Raw genomic sequence first — 19,720 nt, forward strand, 5'->3', positions numbered from 1 at the left:
GCGATCAGCATGGCCAGGAAATCTCCAACACCGAGAACCCACCTACCGGAGGTGCTGCAAAACAACCATCCAAGGTGTCGCCACCACACGGCGGACTCGCGAAACAGTCGACAGAAACGCGCAGTGATACCAGGGCCAGGGTCAACGCAGTCAAAAATGGCCACCAGGTGAGCGGTTCGGGTGGGGCTGCTTCTCTCTCCCCCTTTCCACTCCCTTTCCAAGGGCGCATAGCGCCGAGCAAGATCAAATAGCAGCACTCAGGGTCCAAAATGAGATGCTGCTAAAGAAAATTAACGAATTGGAACCTAAAATCAACAAGTCTTCTTCTCCCCCCTCGCCTCCCGCGGCTGAGGTAATGGAGAGTGAGCTCGTGGTACCGAAGGCGGTAACAAGTTTGGAGGCCGCATTCGAGGCCCGCCTCGGGGCCACAGAGGCCCGATTCGCCGCTATAGAAAATCAAATTTCAATGATGGTAAACGACATCTCCAAATTGCAAGAGACAATCCCCGCGCTGATTGCCCCACAAATTGCGAATTCCTTGCGCTCCTCGCGAAGGCCCGGCGATCCCTTACCCGGCCGCCCTCACAAAACTTCTAGACGCACCCCCGAGGTAGCCGACGACGACAACTGCTCACTCTCTGGTATGGAGGATACCCCCTTTCCTGCGAGTGTTGTCTCCGGAGCAGTGTCAGTACAGCCCCTCCTCAATCTAAATGACCATGGCGAGCAGCCCTAAGATCAGGCGCTCCCCAAGAACCAATTCGGCCACCCCCGTCCAAATTGTCCAGTGGAACTGTCGGTGCTTCCGTTCTCGCGCAAAGACGGCGGATCTCCGACTTTACCTTTCAACTTTCGATTCTCTTCCCGCGGGTGGTTGCCCTCCAGGAGCCAGGGAGTGGCGTCACTCTCACAAATTACATCCCCTTTCAGCAGGACCCCTCTTCCTGCGTCTGCGTGCATAAAAACTATACGGCTAATCTAGTTGACTTGGAACTTTACACAGAATATTCCTATGCGATGGTGACACTTCTTCCGCTCAAGAAACAAAATGCACCACTCCACGTACTCAACATATACTGTTCCTCCAAACTCAAAAATGTAACGTTCGCAGCATTCTTTAGCTGCGCTCTAAAGGCTGCGGGCAGGGACCCCCTGGTGATTGTGGGCGATTTCAACGCCCACAGTACACTATGGGGATACGTGCGTGAAGAGAAGAGGGGACGCAAGCTAGCGGAACTCGCGTCCACGCTGGGCCTGACTCTTCACACTGACCCTGCATATCCAACGCGGCTGGGTAATTCCGTGACCCGGGATACATGTCCGGATCTCACCTTTACCAAAAACATTGTACACGCAGAATGGATCAACACCGAGGAAACCCTCGGTAGTGACCAGTGCCTTATCAATACCACCGTAAGGACTAAACCATTGGCAAGACCCCACGCACAAGCTCGGCTTCCAGACTGGAATAAGTTCCGGCAAAACTACATCAATTCGGCGTCTATCCACAAACAAGGCTACCACGCGTGGGCACAAGGATTGGTTACACACCTTCGTTCGGTGGAAACACAAATTCAGCTCTCGGAGGCCACTCCGGAGGTGGACAACCACCTTCTGCACCTTTGGGAGGCGCGGCACAGCCTCGTCCGCAGATGGCGCCGCCAAAAACGTAACAGAAAGCTCAAAATTCGTATTGCCGAGCTCACCCAGCGAGCGGCAGAGTACGCGGCCCAACTCGCCGACTCAAACTGGGTATACCGCTGCAACACGGCGGCCAAACAAATGTCGAGCCGGAGCACGTGGCGCCTTTTCCGCGCCCTAATTGACCCGACTCAAACCCGCGCCGAGACACAAAAACATCTCCAACGAGCTATTCATAGCTTCGATGGAAATACATCAAAATTAGCATGCAAACTGCGCGACCAGTATCTTTGCACTAAGCAGGACCCCGGAGGACCCGCGTTCTCGTATGCAGGTTAAGAGAACGCGAATCTGGATCAACCGTTCCAGTTGCATGACCTCAAGGCGGCCCTAGCTAAATTGAAACGAGGAACGGCACCGGGCAGGGACACGATAACTGTGAAAATGCTTGCTAATCTTCCCGATCCCGCCTACGAAACCCTCCTCGCTTTCATCAACTCGATCTGGCTTGGTGAGGCACCTCTACCAATTGAATGGAAGACCGCCCTGGTAACTTTCATTCCGAAAGCCGGCAAAGCCATAAACACAGACAACCTCCGCCCCATCTCCCTCACGTCTTGCGCGGGAAAGCTGATGGAGACCATGGTGCGGGATAGGCTGTCTGGGTTTCTGGAAAATGAACATACATTCGCAGACACCATGTTCGGTTTCCGCCCTCAGAGGTCCGCTCAAGATGTTCTGCTTCAACTCGACCGAGAAATTCTCAACCCTGTCGAATATCCCTTCAACGATAAGGCAGTACTCGCCCTTGACTTGAAGGGGGCTTTCGACAATGTCACACACGAAATCATCCTGCAACATATCTCCCAAACGAACTGTGGACATAACACGTTTCAGTACATCAAGCAATTTCTCTCGGACCGACGAAGTTTCATCCGAATACAAGACAAAGAACACGGCCCATATAAACTGGGAACGAGAGGAACCCCACAGGGTGCGGTCCTCTCGCCATTACTTTTCAATCTGGCCATGATGAAACTCCCGGCTCAGCTGGCGAAGGTCGAAGGCATCCAGCACGCGCTGTACGCCGACGACATAACCATCTGGGCCAAACACGGATCGGTTGGAGACATTGAGGCCAACCTGCAGCAAGCGGCGGAGATCGTGGACGCTTACGCCCGCCGCTGCGGCCTTCAGTGCTCACCGTCCAAATCCGAATTTGTGCACATTCGCCCGTCGCTTCAGTGCGCCACCAAAATGGAACTATCTCTGGCCAGCGGCCCGATACCCGAACACGATGAAATTAGAGTACTTGGTCTCCTTATCCACAAACATCGACGGGCTGATACCACACTAGCAAAACTGCGCAAGGTGGGGAACCAGGTGGGCCGGATGGTCCGCCGGGTTTCCAACAAACGCGGGGGGTTACGGTGCAGAGACGCTTTGCGGCTGGCGCATGCATTCGTGGCCAGTCGAGTCCTCGACTCGACTCCTTACCTCCACCTGCGCAAGTTTGATGAGAACGCCCTCGAAGTGATTCTCAGAAAGATGTACAAGCGTGCCCTCGATCTCCCGATCACCACATCCAACCAGCGTCTCATGGGCCTGGGGATGGTTAACACATTCGCGGAGCTCCGGGAGGCGCACTTGACAAATCAATACACAAGTCTCTCAAAAACGCTGTCGGGTCGCCGCCTATTAGCCCGACTACACATCCACCACCCAACACTTACGGAAGAGCGCGTACGCATTCCTGAAATCTGGAGATACGCCCTGCACGTACGCCCTCTTCCGGCCAACATGACACGTGACGACCACAGTGGCAGGTGCCTTGCGCGGGCGGAGGCACTGGCCCGTCACTATGGGAACAAACATGGCATCTTCTACGTGGACGCCTCAGGCCCTCACCATGGGGGGTGGTACACGGCCGCAGTCGTCCACCAAAAAATCGTGGTGAATGACCTAACGTTCCGAGCTCAAGACATAACACATGCGGAAGAAGTTGCCATCGCGTTAGCCGCCGCAGACCAGGAGTCGCGAGTGATCGTCACCGACTCGAGAGGGGCCTGCAGAAATATTAAACAGGGGTACATTCCTCTCTTTGCGCATCGCATCCTTCAAAACAGTAACTACCTCGGGGCCCCCGCTTCTCGAACGATTGTATGGGCTCCAGCTCATATGGGTCTCGAAGGCAATGAAACGGCAGACGCCGCCGCCCGCGCGCTCACTCTCCGGGCAACGCCTTCAGACCCTTTGGATACGGATCCCGAGCCCAATCCGGCCCTCACTTTTCGAGAAATTACTGAATTATTCAAATTCGGCCATGCTATTTATCACAAGCCTTGTAAGGGCCTCACAGAGGTGGAGGAACGCACACTCCTCCGCCTTTACACCAAAACGCTGCTGTGCCCGGCAGTTTTAAAACACTTTGATCCTGCCTGTACAGGAGAATGCCCACACGGTGCGGAAAAGTGTTCGGACATCTTTCACATGGTGTGGGCATGCCAGTCAACCCCGAACCTCGCCCCCAAACCCAACCCCACCCGGGAGGACTGGGAGGCAGCCCTGCTCGGCTGCTCGGACCTGGCAAGCCAGAAGGCCCTGGTCCACCGAGCCCGAGTCGCGGCGGTCACCAATGGGCTCCTGTAATGAGGAGCCCACCTAGAGATTGTGAGAGTTTGCTCCGGCTACCTCAAGCTTCCTCCGTGAAATAGTTTTTCACACACACAAAGATTCCCAGGTGGTCGAAATTATTCCGGAGCCCTCCACTACGGCACCTCTTTCTTCCTTTCTTCTTTCACTCCTCCTTTATCCCTTCCCTTACTGCGCTGTTCAGGTGTCCAACGATATATGAGGCAGATACTGCGCCTCTTCATTTCCCCAAAAACCAATTATTATTATTAAATGTCCCGTCGATCCGGAGTTCCCGGGTTCGAACCCGACCGCGGCGGCTGCGTTTTTATGGAGGCAAAACGCTAAGGCGCCCGTGTGCTGTGCAATGTCAGTGCACGTTAAAGATCCCCAGGTGGTCGAAATTTGCGGAGCCCTTCACTACGGCACCTCTTTCTTTCTTTCTTTTTCACTCCCTCCTTTTTCCCTTCCCTTACGGCTCGGTTCAGGTGTCCAACGATATATGAGACAGATACTGCGCCATTTCCTTTCCCCAAAAACCGGTTATTATTATTATTATTATTATTCACTGTCACGTTAGACCGACCGCAACCCGATAGGTTTTTTTCACTGCCCGCATGGCAACCAGACGCTGATAACACGGCGACGGTGGAGGCTAAATCAAAGCGCTGCAGGCCAGGGAGCTAAGACCACAGCCGGAGCTGCCAGCGAAACCACCCTGAGCAAGTTGAGATGGGTGGAGAGAGTGAATGTGACGCGCCAGTGGCTAAGCGCGAAAATGAATGTCAAAGAAAACAGAAGCGAGACTGGTTGAGCGCGCTTATCTCTGACGGCGACAGGTAAGACGCATTAAACTGGACCTTTGGCCACGCGCTCAGCTGCTGTTCGCATTTCATTTGACGCTCATAGTACAACTTTAGCTCGGGAGCGGGAAATTCTTAGCAGACGGCAGACTTACTAGCGTACTCCTACAGACCTTTTCATTGCGTACGCGAAGCTTTCAAAACAGCTGCTCTCTGGAGTTTTTCGAACTGCTGCAGAAAGCTGACACCACCACTTCTACCATGCTTGAGCCAGAGCACTGTCCAGTCCAATGAGCAAAAAACTGGAGGGAACACTTAAGTTCCGCCTTAAAGGTATGACGCGATAGTGTAATGGGTTAATTCCCATAAAAGCAGGAGGACATTCTCAACTTTTCATTCATATATCCCCGGGAGTCCTCGTACTCATCCTGGCGCAGCGGTCAAGCGATCCGCCACTGCCTGCGATGGATGGTGCTCGTAGCGGAGGGCCTAGTGCGACACAGGTTGCTCTTCCCGAGCGACCAATCATTAATTTAGCTGCCACCTGCCGCGGTGGGCAGTTTGCAACGACGCCGCAAAGTTACGTGAGCGAGGCGGTCCACCTGCCTCCTAAGTTGCTCTCTGCGGACCGAAAGCCAGAGCCATGACCGTGATTTTTCGCTAACACCGCCGACACCGACGCCTGATTTTCTGGTGAACGGGCTTTAACACTATCGCGTTAAAATGGCGGCACCCAGGACGCGCTTGCCCAAGCAGCACAGGTAATAGGTCCAACGTTGGAAATGAATGATTCTACTCTGATCCTTTGTAGGACCAAGATTTGCCAATGCATTTCCAATATTGGGCAGATTACCAACGCTGCTTCGGCACCTGGCGCCGATGTATTGCTCTCTAGACTGCCGTCGCTACCTGGTGCTACCCTTCCACTGTGCTTGCGCATGGTACGAGCAGTAGCTCAGCCAGAAATAAGGTGACCCCCCAGGAAGCGTTTGCTGCCTAGGAAGTAATATGGAAGCGGCCAGGTCGGAAAGGTTTATATCGGACCTGCCGCGGTGGCTCACTGGTTAGTGCGCTCGGCTACTGATCCGGAGTACCCGGGCTCGAAACCGACTGCGGCGGCCGTGTTTCGATGGGGGCGAAACGCTAAGGCGCCCGTGTGCTGTGCGATGTCAGTGCACGTTAAAGGACCCCAGGTGGTCGAAATTATCCCGGAGCCCTCCACTACGGCACCTCTTTTTGTAGCGATAGCTACAGTACGCCACCTCTTCGACCCTTCAGCTTGGCACCACTTGAGCTCCGTGACGGCGCCGTTGTTCACGTGGTGCTGAGCAGTTGCTGCTGCCGGCGGCGCGGCGCCCAACAGCTGCGACAGCTGTGCGCATGCGCCATGTCAAGTGGGGCGACGATGAAGGGGGAACGCCAAGCGAAACGGAGGGGCGAAACACTGACTTTGCAATTCGATTGAGCGAGTTCCACTCGGCCAGATGTAGCTATCGCGTCCCTCTGGGTTTAACCAGAGCTAAACCACAGCCATTTTTCTTCCCTCGGTGTCCCCTATAAAAGACTACCGGTAGTCAGTTCTCAACATCACATGTCTATGGTCATGCCCATTTTCTCAAACACGTCTTACCAACTCAACTGTAACAATTATAAACGCTGATTAGTACCTACAATGCAGCACAACCACAAATAATTTATCAAATCAAGAGGAAGAAATGGGCTTGGGCAAGGCATGTAATGCGAAGATAACCGCTGGTCCTTAAGAGTAACGGAGTGGATTCTAAGAGAAGGCAGGTGTGGCAGGGGCGGCAGAAATTTAGGTGGGCGGATGAGATTAGAAAGTTTGCCGGCATACAGTGGCCGCAGCTGGCAAAGGACAGGGTTAATTGCAGAGTCATTGGAGAGGCCTTTTTCTTACCTTGGGCGCAGTCAGGCTGATGATGATGACAGTTCTGGTCTTATCTTGCTTGAGCGTCTCCTTCGACGTGGCTACGTCAATGGCAACGTGCTGAGCACTGACGGCATCCATGCATCACGCGACTTCGCATGTTCGTTTAAACCGGCAAAGACATGAGCGGGTCTTCGGTCCACAGTATTGCACAGTTGATCATACTCCTCAAGGCTACGACAGAACAGATGACGCTTCATGAAGCTGTCGGCTCCTCTAAATTTAAATAGGTTCTGGTCTACGCGTGCCATGCTGCGACACCAGCGTACCGTACACAATGTGTCTAAGCGAAGCCCAACAGTTTTTTTTTTTTTAATGTACTTTTTGAGGCAATGGGATGGCTACACGGCCGCGCGGTTTTCAATAACGCATAGGATCACCGTAAGTTCTTGCGTTACAGCATCAAGTGTAATCGCATTTTCTAAATCCTTAAAACTGATACAGCTGTTGCAAACGGCCAGCTACAAAGCTTTGTAAGAGCGAGTCACTTCACTGTAATACCAAGCAGTTATCACAATTTCGTTAACAAACATACTTGTCGACACTGTCTACTATTTTATCGCTGGTATTAATATGCCGCAAAGAAATATTTAGTGCACACCTCAAAAGGCCCACTTCTTAAATATTGCTCGCTGACTTCGCTGAAACGCCCTGCGCATTGCTATAGCGCCGCTGCTCGCCTTGTTTGGCACGTCACGCAGGTCGCTTTTCACGAAGAACAACTCGGACGCCCTGGTGGATGCGGGCGATCTGGTGGTAAACGCGGCCCTGGCTACAACTCTACAGACACTGGCCAACAGCAACGGCGTCGAGGAGTTTTACGAGGGAAGCGTAGCCGCCAGACTTCTGAGCGACGTTCGCGCCTCGGGTCAGTAGGCAGCGCCTCGAGGGGGCTAGCGGCGAACTCCCGCACTACTCGAGAGCTGCAGTGGCCTCAGCGATCGGACGCAGTCGCTTGATCGCAGAGGCCACGGAGCAGCGGTACAACGTTGTAGTTGTAGAAGAGAGCATGATTTAACTTACCGGTTCGGCACTATAAGGAGTATGCCCCATGGTCGCAGTGGCAGTCATTCTGTGTAGCATGTAGCACGGCGAAAGGCTGAGAGAATACAGTCACGTAGTGGTGACGGCAGTCCGGCCTGCACAGGAAGACAGCGAAAACGAAACTCATTATCAGGCTAACTTACGCGCACAATGGACTGAATCCCTCGGCGGCGGCGTAGCAACAAGCGTGCTCGGCGGTCGTCGAACAGAATGCCCGCCGCTCTGGGCCGTGCTAGATTTGAAGCCGATAGCGAACTTTCGAGCTACGGCGTGCAAAGTTGCCGAAACAGTCTGAGACGAAGTAGAATCAACTCTGCGTGGATGCGATTAATATAGATAAATCTGGTTGCATCTTGCATCACAAACAAAGCGATAAAGCGACGTGCTGGCAGCTTTGAAGAATGAACCGACAAACAGTTCAAAGATTCGCGGTATTACTCCCTTCTCAAAGAAGCATCGACCCGATGCATTAAAACATAATGCGACTAACAACAAATAAAACGGATCGCGCAAAAATAAACACAGAGCGGGGAAAAGCAGCGTCCATTAGCGCACATAAGAGGGATTTAGACGGACGACATGGACAACTTCTGGTCGTACGCGGCGTCGCTGGAATGCAGTCATTTCCTCAGGGACGACTTCATAGTCAACTTCACCTAGCCGACGAAGAACCTTGTACGGTCCGAAATAGCGGCGCAAAAGCTTTTCACTCAAACCACGGCAGCGAATGGGCGTCCACACCCCCACTTGTTCTCCTGGCTTGTATTCCGCGTAGCGTCTTCGTAGGTTGTAGCGTCTGGCGTCGGTCCACTGTTGGCCTTTGATCCGTAATGGGGCAAGTGTTCGGGCGCTTCGTCTGCTCGCTGAAGGTAGGCGTCGACGTCGAAGTTATCTTCTTCAGTTACGTTGGGGAGTATGGCGTCTAGCATGGTCGTGGCCCCCCTGCCATGGTCGAGCATAAAAGGCGTCATCTCGGCGGTCTCCTGAACTGCGCTGTTGTAGGCGAAGACGGTGTAAGGCCCGATGACGTCCCCGGTCTTGTGTTCGGCATCGACGTACATGGCGATAAAGCCGCGTGCCGGCAGCTTTTAAGAATCAACAAAGAGTACAAAGATTCTCGGCAATATTTAATCAGCTTATAGCTACCTGTCCTGGACTGCTCTGCCGAAGCTGCGCGCTTACCACAAAATGGAGCCCGTGACGTCACATGAATACTTCAGATACCGCTATCATATCAGAGTACGAGACAAGCTGCGCATGCGTAGCTGGAGGCAGCCTGATCCAAGGTAGATGTTGCCTGATCTGCCCAGGGGCGTTGCAGTTGTACTGTGCAGCTAAAACCTAGTGGCGTCATCGGCTCTGCTCGCAACAAACGTGAGGACACATTTGGAACTATCAGTGGCGAGCGACTAGCTGATAGCGTTACTCTCCCAGATGCACTCGACTCGGCCCAGTTAGCTGACGCTGGACACGTGCGGCTTCGCCTGAGCGCAGAAGCTCATGCCGTAAGCGCACAGAGGTGACGTGTAATAGCACCACGAGAGGGCCTAAACAATGCTTGTTCTTATCGCTAGGATGCGTGTTAGGCACTGCGATCGTCACCAGAAATTTCATTGCAGGTTGCTCCTAGTGCCCGACGGTCAGTCGAGTCATCATCGTCATTATCAGCCCGAGTACGCCCACCGGGCTACGAACTTAGTACGTAGTGTACCACCTCGAATATACCAAACCTATGTATGCCACCTCGGATTATAATATTATTAATAATATTTTCCATAATAATAATATAATAGGCAACCACGAACTTTCACTTGTTACCTCAGATATAACGTACTTTCGGGTATGCACCTCCGATGTAACGAACTTAGTGCGTTTGCGTGGGATATAACGAACCAAGAAGCCGCCCAGAATATAACGAACTTTAATGTGTCAGCGTCGGACATGACGAACGTGGGGCTGCTAATACGTTCGAACGATCCACAGCGCAACGCCTAACAGTTCTGTTTTGTTTTCTTTTTCGAGCTCACCGCTCTCTTGCTTGCTGGACTCGAATTCCTTACAGAAAAATTAGAAACTAGACTTACGTCTAGTCCACTAAAGTGCGGTAGGAATTACGAAAAGAGCTGAGGCAACTAAATTTAGTTCCCCGAGCGCTTTTCTTAGTTCCTATTCCACTTTAGTTTTGAAATTCTCGCATTTCCTTCCTAAGTTCACCACATTCAGTCATCTTAAATGCAACGCGGAATAGTGCACAAAAGCAAACGTGAGGTCAGCTGCTTGGGACAGAAACTGCGCTTCACAGTATTAAAAAAATGTTCTAACCTGCAGTGAGAGCGGACACTATTTAGATTGTCTGGTCAGGCTGCCCTTCTTCCTGCTGTTACTCTGGCGGTAACGCTGTGTAGTCTATGAATAGAGACTTTTAGCACAGGCCAGCTACGCGTACACCTGCCACGTTGGGACCAATCGGCGGCGCGCGGTGCGTAGCGGGGACCCGGTGGTACGCGCGATGCTAAATGTCTCCAATGTCTTGCACCTACATCGTAGCAGCCGCAATGTTGGTGCACTAGGACCACGATGACAGGCTCCACCCTAATCTGATCCACTTATCACAACCTGCCTCGATGTGCACTGTGGAGCTATTCGTGGTCCACTAACACGGCGCCCATGACGTCATATGCAAGCCACGTATTGGAGTACACACCGACGTCACAGTGACCGCCATATTCTTGTACATAGAGTGCGGTCAAAGGCCGGCCCGCATGTCTAATGGGATTTTCGCCACCTACTCCGGTCTGCAATGCTCAAGCTGTATGCTGGACAACAATATGGCGCCTGTGATGACACTTCAATATCTCCTACACGATGACACTACCGTACCTCTCAGCAACCCATGTCTGCAAAAGCTCCCGGCGCCTCTAATCTGATTAGTTACGGGGTCGGCACAGGGTTATGATCGGAAGCAGTTTGCCGCACTTGTCGTCAGCGAGGGAAACATCTACACTAAACAGCTGAAAAGACTGCGATAACGTCCGCGCAAAAAAAAAAATTACTGGGGTACTTAAGGAGCTTACGGTTTAGGGGGGTTTAACGTCCCAAAGCCCCTCAGGCTAGCCATGAGGAACCCCGTAGTTAAGGGCTCCGGAAATTTCGACCACCTGGGGTTCTCTAACGTGCACTGAAATCGCACAGTACACGGGCCTCTAGGATTTTGATGGAGGCGAAATTCTAGAAGTCCGTGTGCTGTGCGTGCAAGGCGAAAGCATTGCCATTCTACATCTATTGCCCATTCCAATTCTATTTTAATTCCATTATAAATATATTCCAATTCTTTTTCAGTTCTATTTATATTCTATTCCAATATTAGACTAACGCTATTTAAATTCTATCCTAATTATATTCCAATTATATTCTAATCCTGTATAGCTGGTGCAGTTTCAAGTACTAGTACTGACTATTACTGGTTAAGATTTTGTATTTCCCGCCTTGATGACGTCACACTGTTTCGACCAATCGCGAATTCTGTAACGCCACCACTTTTTAAGCGGCGCCGGGTTTGCGTGTCGATGAGCCGTGTATAGCAATAGGAAGTGGTGGTGACACGCAACCTGCGCTGGTGCTGAAATGAGTACCGGCCGTAGTTACCACTCATCATCATCAGCCTGACTACGCCCACTGCAGGGCAAAGGCCTCACCCATGCCTCTCCTATTAACCCTGTCCTTTGCCAGCTGCACCCACCCTTTGCCTGCAAACTTCTTAATCTCATGCGCCCACCTAACCTTCTGCCGCTCCCTGATACGCTTGCCTTCTCTTGGAATCCACTCCGTTACCCTTAAGGACCAGCGGTTATCTTGCCTTCGCATTACATGCCCTGCCCAAGCCCATTTCTTCCTCTTTATTTCGACTAGGATGTCATTAACCCGCGTTTGTTCCCTCACCCACTCTGTTCGGTTTCGGTCTCTTAACGTTACACCTATAATTGTTTCTTTCCATGACTCGCTGCGTTGTCCTTAACTTAAGCTGTACCCTTTTCGTTAGCCTCCACGTTTCTGCCCCGTAGGTGAGTACCGGTAAGATTATGCTGTTGTACACTTTCCTCTTGAGGGAAATTGGTAACCTGCTATTCATGATCTGAGAGAACCTGCCATATGCGCTCCACCCCACTCTTATCCTTCCCGTTATTTCCCTCTCACGATCCGGATCAGTGGTCACTATCTGCCCTAAGTAGACATCATAGAAGGTTGTGGCCAAGTACCGCACCAGGGTCGCCTAATACTGTTCTGGTGAGGGAGTGCGTTCTCGGTTCTGGTCACCGAGACCAGGCCCTACTCAGGCCTACTTATGCAATTCACGCGGAGTTGTGACCGCCGGATGCACGCAGGAGGTCACCTGACGGAGCGAGACCTGGCCGGGTACCACCCCCGGGTGGGCAATGCAAGCCGCGTGGCGCTGGGCAGCGGCCTGAACGTGTGGGCGGCTCCGCCCCCTTCGTCCGGAATAGTGGCCGGCTTCATCCTGTCGCTGGCTGGCAGGTGCTGCGCCGATTTTCCCACTCTCGTTCCTCCTTCCTTTTAGGTATTAACGCGACAGCGTTGAAGGCCCCGTTGTCCAGAAAATCCGTATCGCGAAAAATGACGAGCATGACTCTGGCAGGTGGTGTCTAGAAAGCCACAGTTGCAGGTGGCAATCAAATTAATGATTGGTCGCTCGGAAAGAGCAACCTGGGCCGCAAGAGGCCCACCGCTGGGAGCACCTGCCATCGCAGGGTAGTGGTACATCGCTTAACCGCTGCACCACTGCGCCAGGAGACGTATGAAGACTCCCAGTGATCTGTGAATGTAATGTAGAGAAGTACCTATTCCGCATATATGGGCATTAACTCATTTAACGCTATCACATCATGCCCTTGTTGTTGTTAGCGGCAATTTATCAATAAAAATAACAATGGGAGGAAAATATGTTGCTAGCCGCGGCATCTGCAATCGAAACCTGAAGCACCTGAGCTGCGGAGAGAGAGGATAGAAAGAGGGGAAAGGAAGGGTGGAGCGATAGTAAGAAAGGATAGGAGTACAGTGGCAATATACAATACATGTGCAAATACAAAATATGCGTCTCACCCTTAAAGCGGTGCTTAAGTGTCCCCTCCATTTTTTTTTTACTTCCTCTTTCATTCGTCCCTGCCTGCCTCTCCTAGTTTACTTCTTCAATTCACATCTTTGCTCTTCGTGCTTGTCCACTCAATCGACTAAGCTCGATATTCTAGAAATGTCGTTTCTTATTTGCTTGCAAAAATTATGGCAGGATCAGTCATAATTCTCGGAAGCAGTTATAGCCGATACAATTAACTCAAGAACGCAGCAGCTTTTCCCTGTCAAAGGACCCCCTTCAAGCCAATGGCGTCGGCCGATTCTCATGAACCTGCTAGTGAGACAAAGCAGGGCGTGGTAGATGAAAGCGGATAATCCCTTCCCTCCATGGTCGGGGATATAGCCACCCTCTCTCCATTGTGGCGCCGCTCCCTGCATTGTCACGCCAGCAGTGTCATGAGAATCGGCCGACGCCATTGGCTGGAAGGGGGTCCTTTGACAAGGAAAACCTGCTGCGTTCTTGAGTTAATTGTATCGACTATAGCTTTGCACTCGTTGATTACTTGGATGTTATAACTTTAATTAATGCTGCTTCTCTAAGCGAGGTTTCACTTACCTGACAGATTTTTTCTGCAGGGTGTAGGTAGGTGAGTTGGTGGTGGGTGGCGTTTCTAGAGGGTACTGTTGGGTGGATGGTGCAGCCTGAGGGATGAAAATGGGTGGGAGGCACACTAAGCCTGATTTCGCGGTACACTCTAGTACACCGGTACATGCTGTTCCTTCCCACGATCCAAATTAATGGCACCGTTACTACAAGTACAGGATGCTTTCAAACGCACGCGACCGCATTGTGACCTTTGCATCGAGCGAGATACGTGTCGAATAGCCTACCCTCTGAACAATCGCAAATCAATTACGATGCCGTTTTCATCGTGATAGCGAGCGGTGCACAAGACAGCCAAGTGAGCAATATGGCGACGCCCAGGAAACCGGCTTTGCACAAGTCTACCGAACCCTACCGCGGCGACTGCGTTTTTATGGAGGAAAAACGCTAAGGCGCCCGTGTGCTGTGCGATGTCAGTGCACGTTAAAGATCCCCAGGTGGTCGAAATTATTCCGGAGGCCTCCACTACGGCACCTCATTCTTCCTTTCTTCTTTCACTCCCTCCTTTATCCCTTCCCTTATGGCGCGGTTCAGGTGTCCGCCGATATATGAGACATATACTGCGTCATTTCCTTTCCACACAAAAACCAATTATTAAGTCTACCCCATCGAGCGAGAGAGACGTCTAAATGCCTCCTCTCTGGCCTGTTGCAAACCGCATCCGCTGCCGCGCGCCCAGGTGCGCCCAGCGAGTGATATGGCGATGCCCAGGAAGCCCTCAGTGGGAATGTGTACGCAAGGACAAGCTACGTATCCTCGACACCCGAGCACCCTGTGCACCTTCCGAAGGGGCCCGCCACCTTTGCACCCACTAAACTCCACTTACAAATACAGTTTCCTCTCCAGGCTCAATGAGGCATTGGCAGATCGATGTGGACGTTTTGTTTCGTATACAATAAAGCTCCAATTCAGCGAAAGCTTATTTTACGAATTATCTGATTTATCGGGAAAATTACGATAACGCAGCAAATTGTGCGCTTAGAAGAAGCATTCTTCGATATGGCAGAAACATATCGCCGGCTTTGTACCTGATCGCACCTGTAGCTTAATCCTACGTGCCATGTGCGCGCAGGTTTCGCCCATTTTTGCAAGGCGAGCTGATTGATGACGACACAGCGGCCCACCGGCTGGTCGAGGCAATCAAGTACGGCTTCGCCCTTAGGAGCCGGCTGGAAGACCCGCTCTTCGGTGACGTCACTAAGGTACGTAAACTGGCGGTGACTCACTAAGTCACGTAAGCTGTAAGCGTTTCCGTAAACCGACATAGCGGGTCGTCTCGATTTTTGCTGCGTTTTCCGACCTTTCCTAAAAAAGAATGCCGAGTCCTGATTTCACCTTGTCGGTTCAATCATCTTCATACGCTAGAATCTCGTAATACTCAAAGCCCTAAAACATTTCACGAATATGCTCGATGTTAAGCGATAGCTTTTAAGGCGTTTAGTTTTGGGGATATGTTCCTGGCGCACGTTTGCTGTGGTCACGTGATGCACCCCTCCACTGGCAGGCGGCTGTTACAAACAGAGCCACCCGTAGGCTTGTGCGATCCAGGTTGACCGTGACATACGGTCACGGGACATTAACGCACCCGCCGGTTATGCCGACGGTGAAGAGAAAGCCAGGGTCGGGCGCCTAACAGCTATCGCTGTAAAACGCGCTCGTGAGGTCACACAGGTTGCGGTAACAATAGTTATAAAGTTCCCCACTATTCGGTTACCGGTGCTACTGCACACAACCACCATTTGCAACACCTCATCGCCATCAGCCTGACTACGCCCACTGCAGGGCAAATGCCTCTTCTATGTCTCTCCAATTAACCCTATCCTTTGGCAGCTGCGGCCGCACTATACCCGCAAACTTCGTAATCTCATCCACCCACCTAACTTTGTGCCGCCCCCTGCTACGCTTGCCTTCTCTTGGAATTCACTCCGTTACCCATAAGGACCAGCGGTTAACTTGCCTTCGCATTATAATAACTGTGATAGCCCTAATCGGCGTTAAGACTTCCTGAGTAACAAGGCTAAAACGGTATATCTACAACTATGTCAAACTGAGGTATTCAGCAGCGTTTTTTTTACGTTGATTGAGCTTTTAAAAAGACGTAGTTGTCCAAGGCTTCTCAAATTTGTATGTCATGTGCACATGTTTGCAGGGGAGTATACGATAAAAAATCAGATGCTTGTAAAGCTCGGTAGAGCAGAGCAAGAACTCGAGCACAGTTTCCGGTTGAAGCACCGGTACTTCCGCTAGTATATTTTAAACCAGGCTTGTACCTTCCAGGCAAGTATCTAAAGCGAATTTAAATATTGGCTCAAGGAGCCGCTGGTGAGGACAATGAATAACTGTTTTACAGCGATAGCTGTTAGGCGCCCGTCCCTGGCTTTCGCGTCGTAGTCGTCCGCCGTCGTCGGCGAAACAGGCACGTGCTAGCGCACCCGCCAGTTGCACCGGTCAACCTGGGTCGCATAAGCCTATGGGTGGGTCTGTTACGGAGCAGCCGCCTGTCAGTGCAGAGGTGCATCACGTGACCACTACCACGGTGCGATATGAGGTCACTGTACCTTTGCTACCGGAAAATATCCCCAAAACTAAACGACTGAACAGATATCGCAGAACCTCGCGCTACGCAGTCGTAACCGTCCTGTAAGTTTTTATTCGGCAAATTGACCCATGGCGATAACACAACTGGTAACGCGGAAAATCAGCGTTAGCTGGTATGCTATATAATGGCTGCGTGCACAGAAGGAGTCCGTGCGGCAAGCCCGTGCTGGGGGCGCCTGCTCCCTCCCCGTGGTCACGACCGGCTGTATCGACCCATTGTGACCACGAACCTCAACTTTCTCTTCCCGGAAGCCTTCGCTCTGTTTGTTTCGGAAAAATTACTGCATGGACTATGTCCAAGGCTGGGATACGATCACGTGATCAAACCAGCCATTCCTTAGCCGCCGCGGTGGCTCAGTGGTTATGGCGCTCGGCTGCTGACTCTAAAGACGTGGATTAGATCCCGGCCGGGGCGGTCGAATTTCGATGGAGGTGAAATTCTAGAGGCCCCTGTACTGTGCGATGTCAGTGCATGTGCGTTAAAGAATCCCACGTGGTCGTAATTTCCGGAGCCCTTCAATACGGCGTCCCTCATAGCCTGAGTCGCTTTGGGACGTTAAACCCCCATAAACCAAACCAACCCTTTCTCCTCCGGTCACGCTGGACTTCACGGATGCTTTCCGGCCCCTACGACGACAAACAAACCTGCTTTGCACGGAAATCTTCCCTTTTACCACCCTTCGAGTTGGCCACCACCCTCTGGTTAAGCACTACAGCTACGACAGCAGTCCCAGGCAACGGGCGCCTAACAGCCGCCACTGTCAAAATAAAATATCTGACGATCATCCCAACTTATGAGACTACGCTGCAGCTAATGGGGCTTTCGACTTTCGCTTTACATTGGTCGCCTTCCCGTTGCATCTTTGACCTTGGTTTCGCCGTCACTTTTTCGTGCCGCTTCTGCCTAGCCTTCTGTGAGTGGCGGCTTCAAGGGGGGGGGGGGGGGGGGGGGGGGGGGTGCAGGTGGGCTTATATTGGATGTTTGTAGGGCCTATACTAGAGGGCCTATAATGTAGGTTTATAGGGAATATATTGTAGGTTTATAAGGCCTACATTGGAGGGCCGATATTGTAGGTTTATAGAGCCTATATTGGAGGTATATAGGGCCTATATCGGAGGATTGTGGACGAGCCTATATTAGAGGTTTGTTTACAGTTGGCTCCGCTCTTTGGCTTCTTATGGGTGGGGACGCTTCTAAAGGGAGAAGAGTGGTGGATGTGGGTGTATGGAAGGGGAGAGAGGAAGAGGCGCTGTTGTGGAGGGCTGCGCATAAATTTTGGCCACCTGGGGTTCTTTACCATGCACTGGTATCGCCAAGAAACAAGGGCGTCTTTTGCATTTCACCTCCATCTATAACCGCGACCGCTGCGGCCGAGATATCTTCGCTCCCAGCAGCAGAACGCGCGAACCTCTCAGCCACCGAGGTCGGCACGGCCTCAAATGGATGTATGTGTATATGGGGGTGGGGGGGGGGGGTGGTACGGACAAAGTGGGTGGGACGTAGCAAAGTAGCACTATTCACCCTTCGCGTAAGGGAAACGCAACTACTCGGGGGGTCCTGCACCGCACGATCTGCCGCAGGTGATTAACCAACTGCTAAGCTTCGAGCTGGTCTCGAGCTTGGCATCAGCCATGGGCGACGTGCCGCTCAAGCGGATCGAGGACTACGGCTGGGAGGCGCCTCCGGTCGAGGACCACGGGTCCAGTTTCGTCGCCGTCTTCGGCCCCGACGGAGACGCCGCCGTCATGGTCGCCTCGCTAAACTGGGAGTAAGACGCTGTTCGTCGCATCTTACAGCAAAACCCACGGGGCGCGTTCGCCCATGAATTTGGGACTTGGTTCTTCCGCACTCAGTTGGGCCACTTTCTTACAAAGACTGTCTATAGACAGTCTATAGATTTCTTATAGCCTCTGTTGCCTTCCTATAGATACTTCTTTCGTCTATTCGTAGTCTATAGACTGTCTATAGACAAAAGTCTACTAAAAGTGTATGGTCATGCATCTATAGATTGTCTACAGACTGTCTATAGGATTTGTGTTGCCTATATACTCTTCTCTAGAGTTTGTCTATAGAAAGTATAAACTTTATAGACAGCAGTCAGTGGACAGTCTATGTACTGTCTAAAGGAATTTTTGTATGGGCATACTCAAGGCGTCGGGAGGAATCATGAGAAGTTCAGACTATGTCTCAGCCAGCGCTGAGGTTTGTCCATGCCAGACCTCGGCCCGGACGCGAAGCAGATATTTCGCCAGCCTAAAATCAGACTGATACGGTCGACATATTTATTTATTTATTTATTTACTTATTCATCTATTTAGTAATACTGTACTCCAGTACATGCCCATACAGGAGTGGGTGACGTATAGATGCAAGCACAGAAAGTCGGCAATCCAAAATTTAAAAAATAACAAACATTCACAGAGATTCAGAACCAATACAATCTGTATACAATGCGAGAGAAAAGCAACAAAGTATATATTGGTTTCTTCGAATTAGAAAAGTCCAATTGTACACCGCCTTTCAACTATTGTCCGGAAGGAGTGAGTCAGTGCAGCAATACAGCAGAAAGAGCATTTGGGTATCGAACGCTAGTCGGGTCCTTCCACCTGTGCACATGAATCGCCGCTGGCGCATGTTCGTTCCTGGCGATGAGCAGTTTTACCGTCTTTGCCGTCGCAATAACTCGCCGTAAGTATACATACCGAGGCCTAACTGGGTCGCAGCTTCGGCTCTATGTGGCTGTCGCCTTCGACGGGCGTCCTGCTCAACAACCAGCTGGCAGCCTTCTCATACCCGGGCCGCCACGGCTTCCAGGGCTACCCGCCGCAGGCAGTCAACCGACTGGCACCGGGCAAGAGGCCCATGTCATCCGCCTCCCCGCTGTTCATCACCGCCGAGCGTGATGAACTGCAATGCATCGTAGCGCCCACCGGGGGCCCACTAGCCATCACAGGGGCCGCACAGGTATACAGCCTTAGTCAAAAGATTTCAGGTTAGACGCTTTTCGCCTGGGCCTAATAACAGAACCATTACGGCATCATGTAAGATCAAAGAGCCTTGAAGTACTAGGAGAAGGTTCCTTCTCCACACGTTAAGCTTGCTGCTTAACGTGTCATTTGAATGCTCCGCTACGCGGAACATCACAGGGACATTCATTGCTCTACAAGTGAACGCTGTGGCCCGAAGACATTTGATGGGGGTTGTGCATAGCGCTCTCTCTGCGTCCAAAATCCTTGCACTACTACGTCCTCTGCGTAGCGTACAAGCTTGTAGGCCGGGCTTGTGCCCCCGCCAGTTAGGCC

The 19,720-nt window shown here is 51.8% G+C and overlaps 1 protein-coding gene and 1 pseudogene across 1 annotated transcript in view; both read left to right on the forward strand.

Moving 5' to 3' along the window:
- LOC144101873 (scoloptoxin SSD14-like) overlaps positions 1-19,720 on the forward strand; it is a 57,642-nt gene that overhangs the window by 29,695 nt on the left and 8,227 nt on the right. The window contains exons 7-11 of the mRNA XM_077635094.1: positions 7,725-7,891; positions 12,450-12,600; positions 14,892-15,021; positions 17,999-18,186; positions 19,142-19,382. Coding sequence (XP_077491220.1) covers positions 7,725-7,891; positions 12,450-12,600; positions 14,892-15,021; positions 17,999-18,186; positions 19,142-19,382 — 877 coding nt within the window. The remainder of the gene's footprint in view (positions 1-7,724; positions 7,892-12,449; positions 12,601-14,891; positions 15,022-17,998; positions 18,187-19,141; positions 19,383-19,720) is intronic.
- Positions 714-4,290, forward strand: LOC144101532 (uncharacterized; annotated as a pseudogene).

This window comes from Amblyomma americanum, chromosome 8 (assembly GCF_052857255.1).
Source record: "Amblyomma americanum isolate KBUSLIRL-KWMA chromosome 8, ASM5285725v1, whole genome shotgun sequence".
Classification (NCBI taxonomy): Eukaryota; Metazoa; Arthropoda; class Arachnida; order Ixodida; family Ixodidae; genus Amblyomma; species Amblyomma americanum.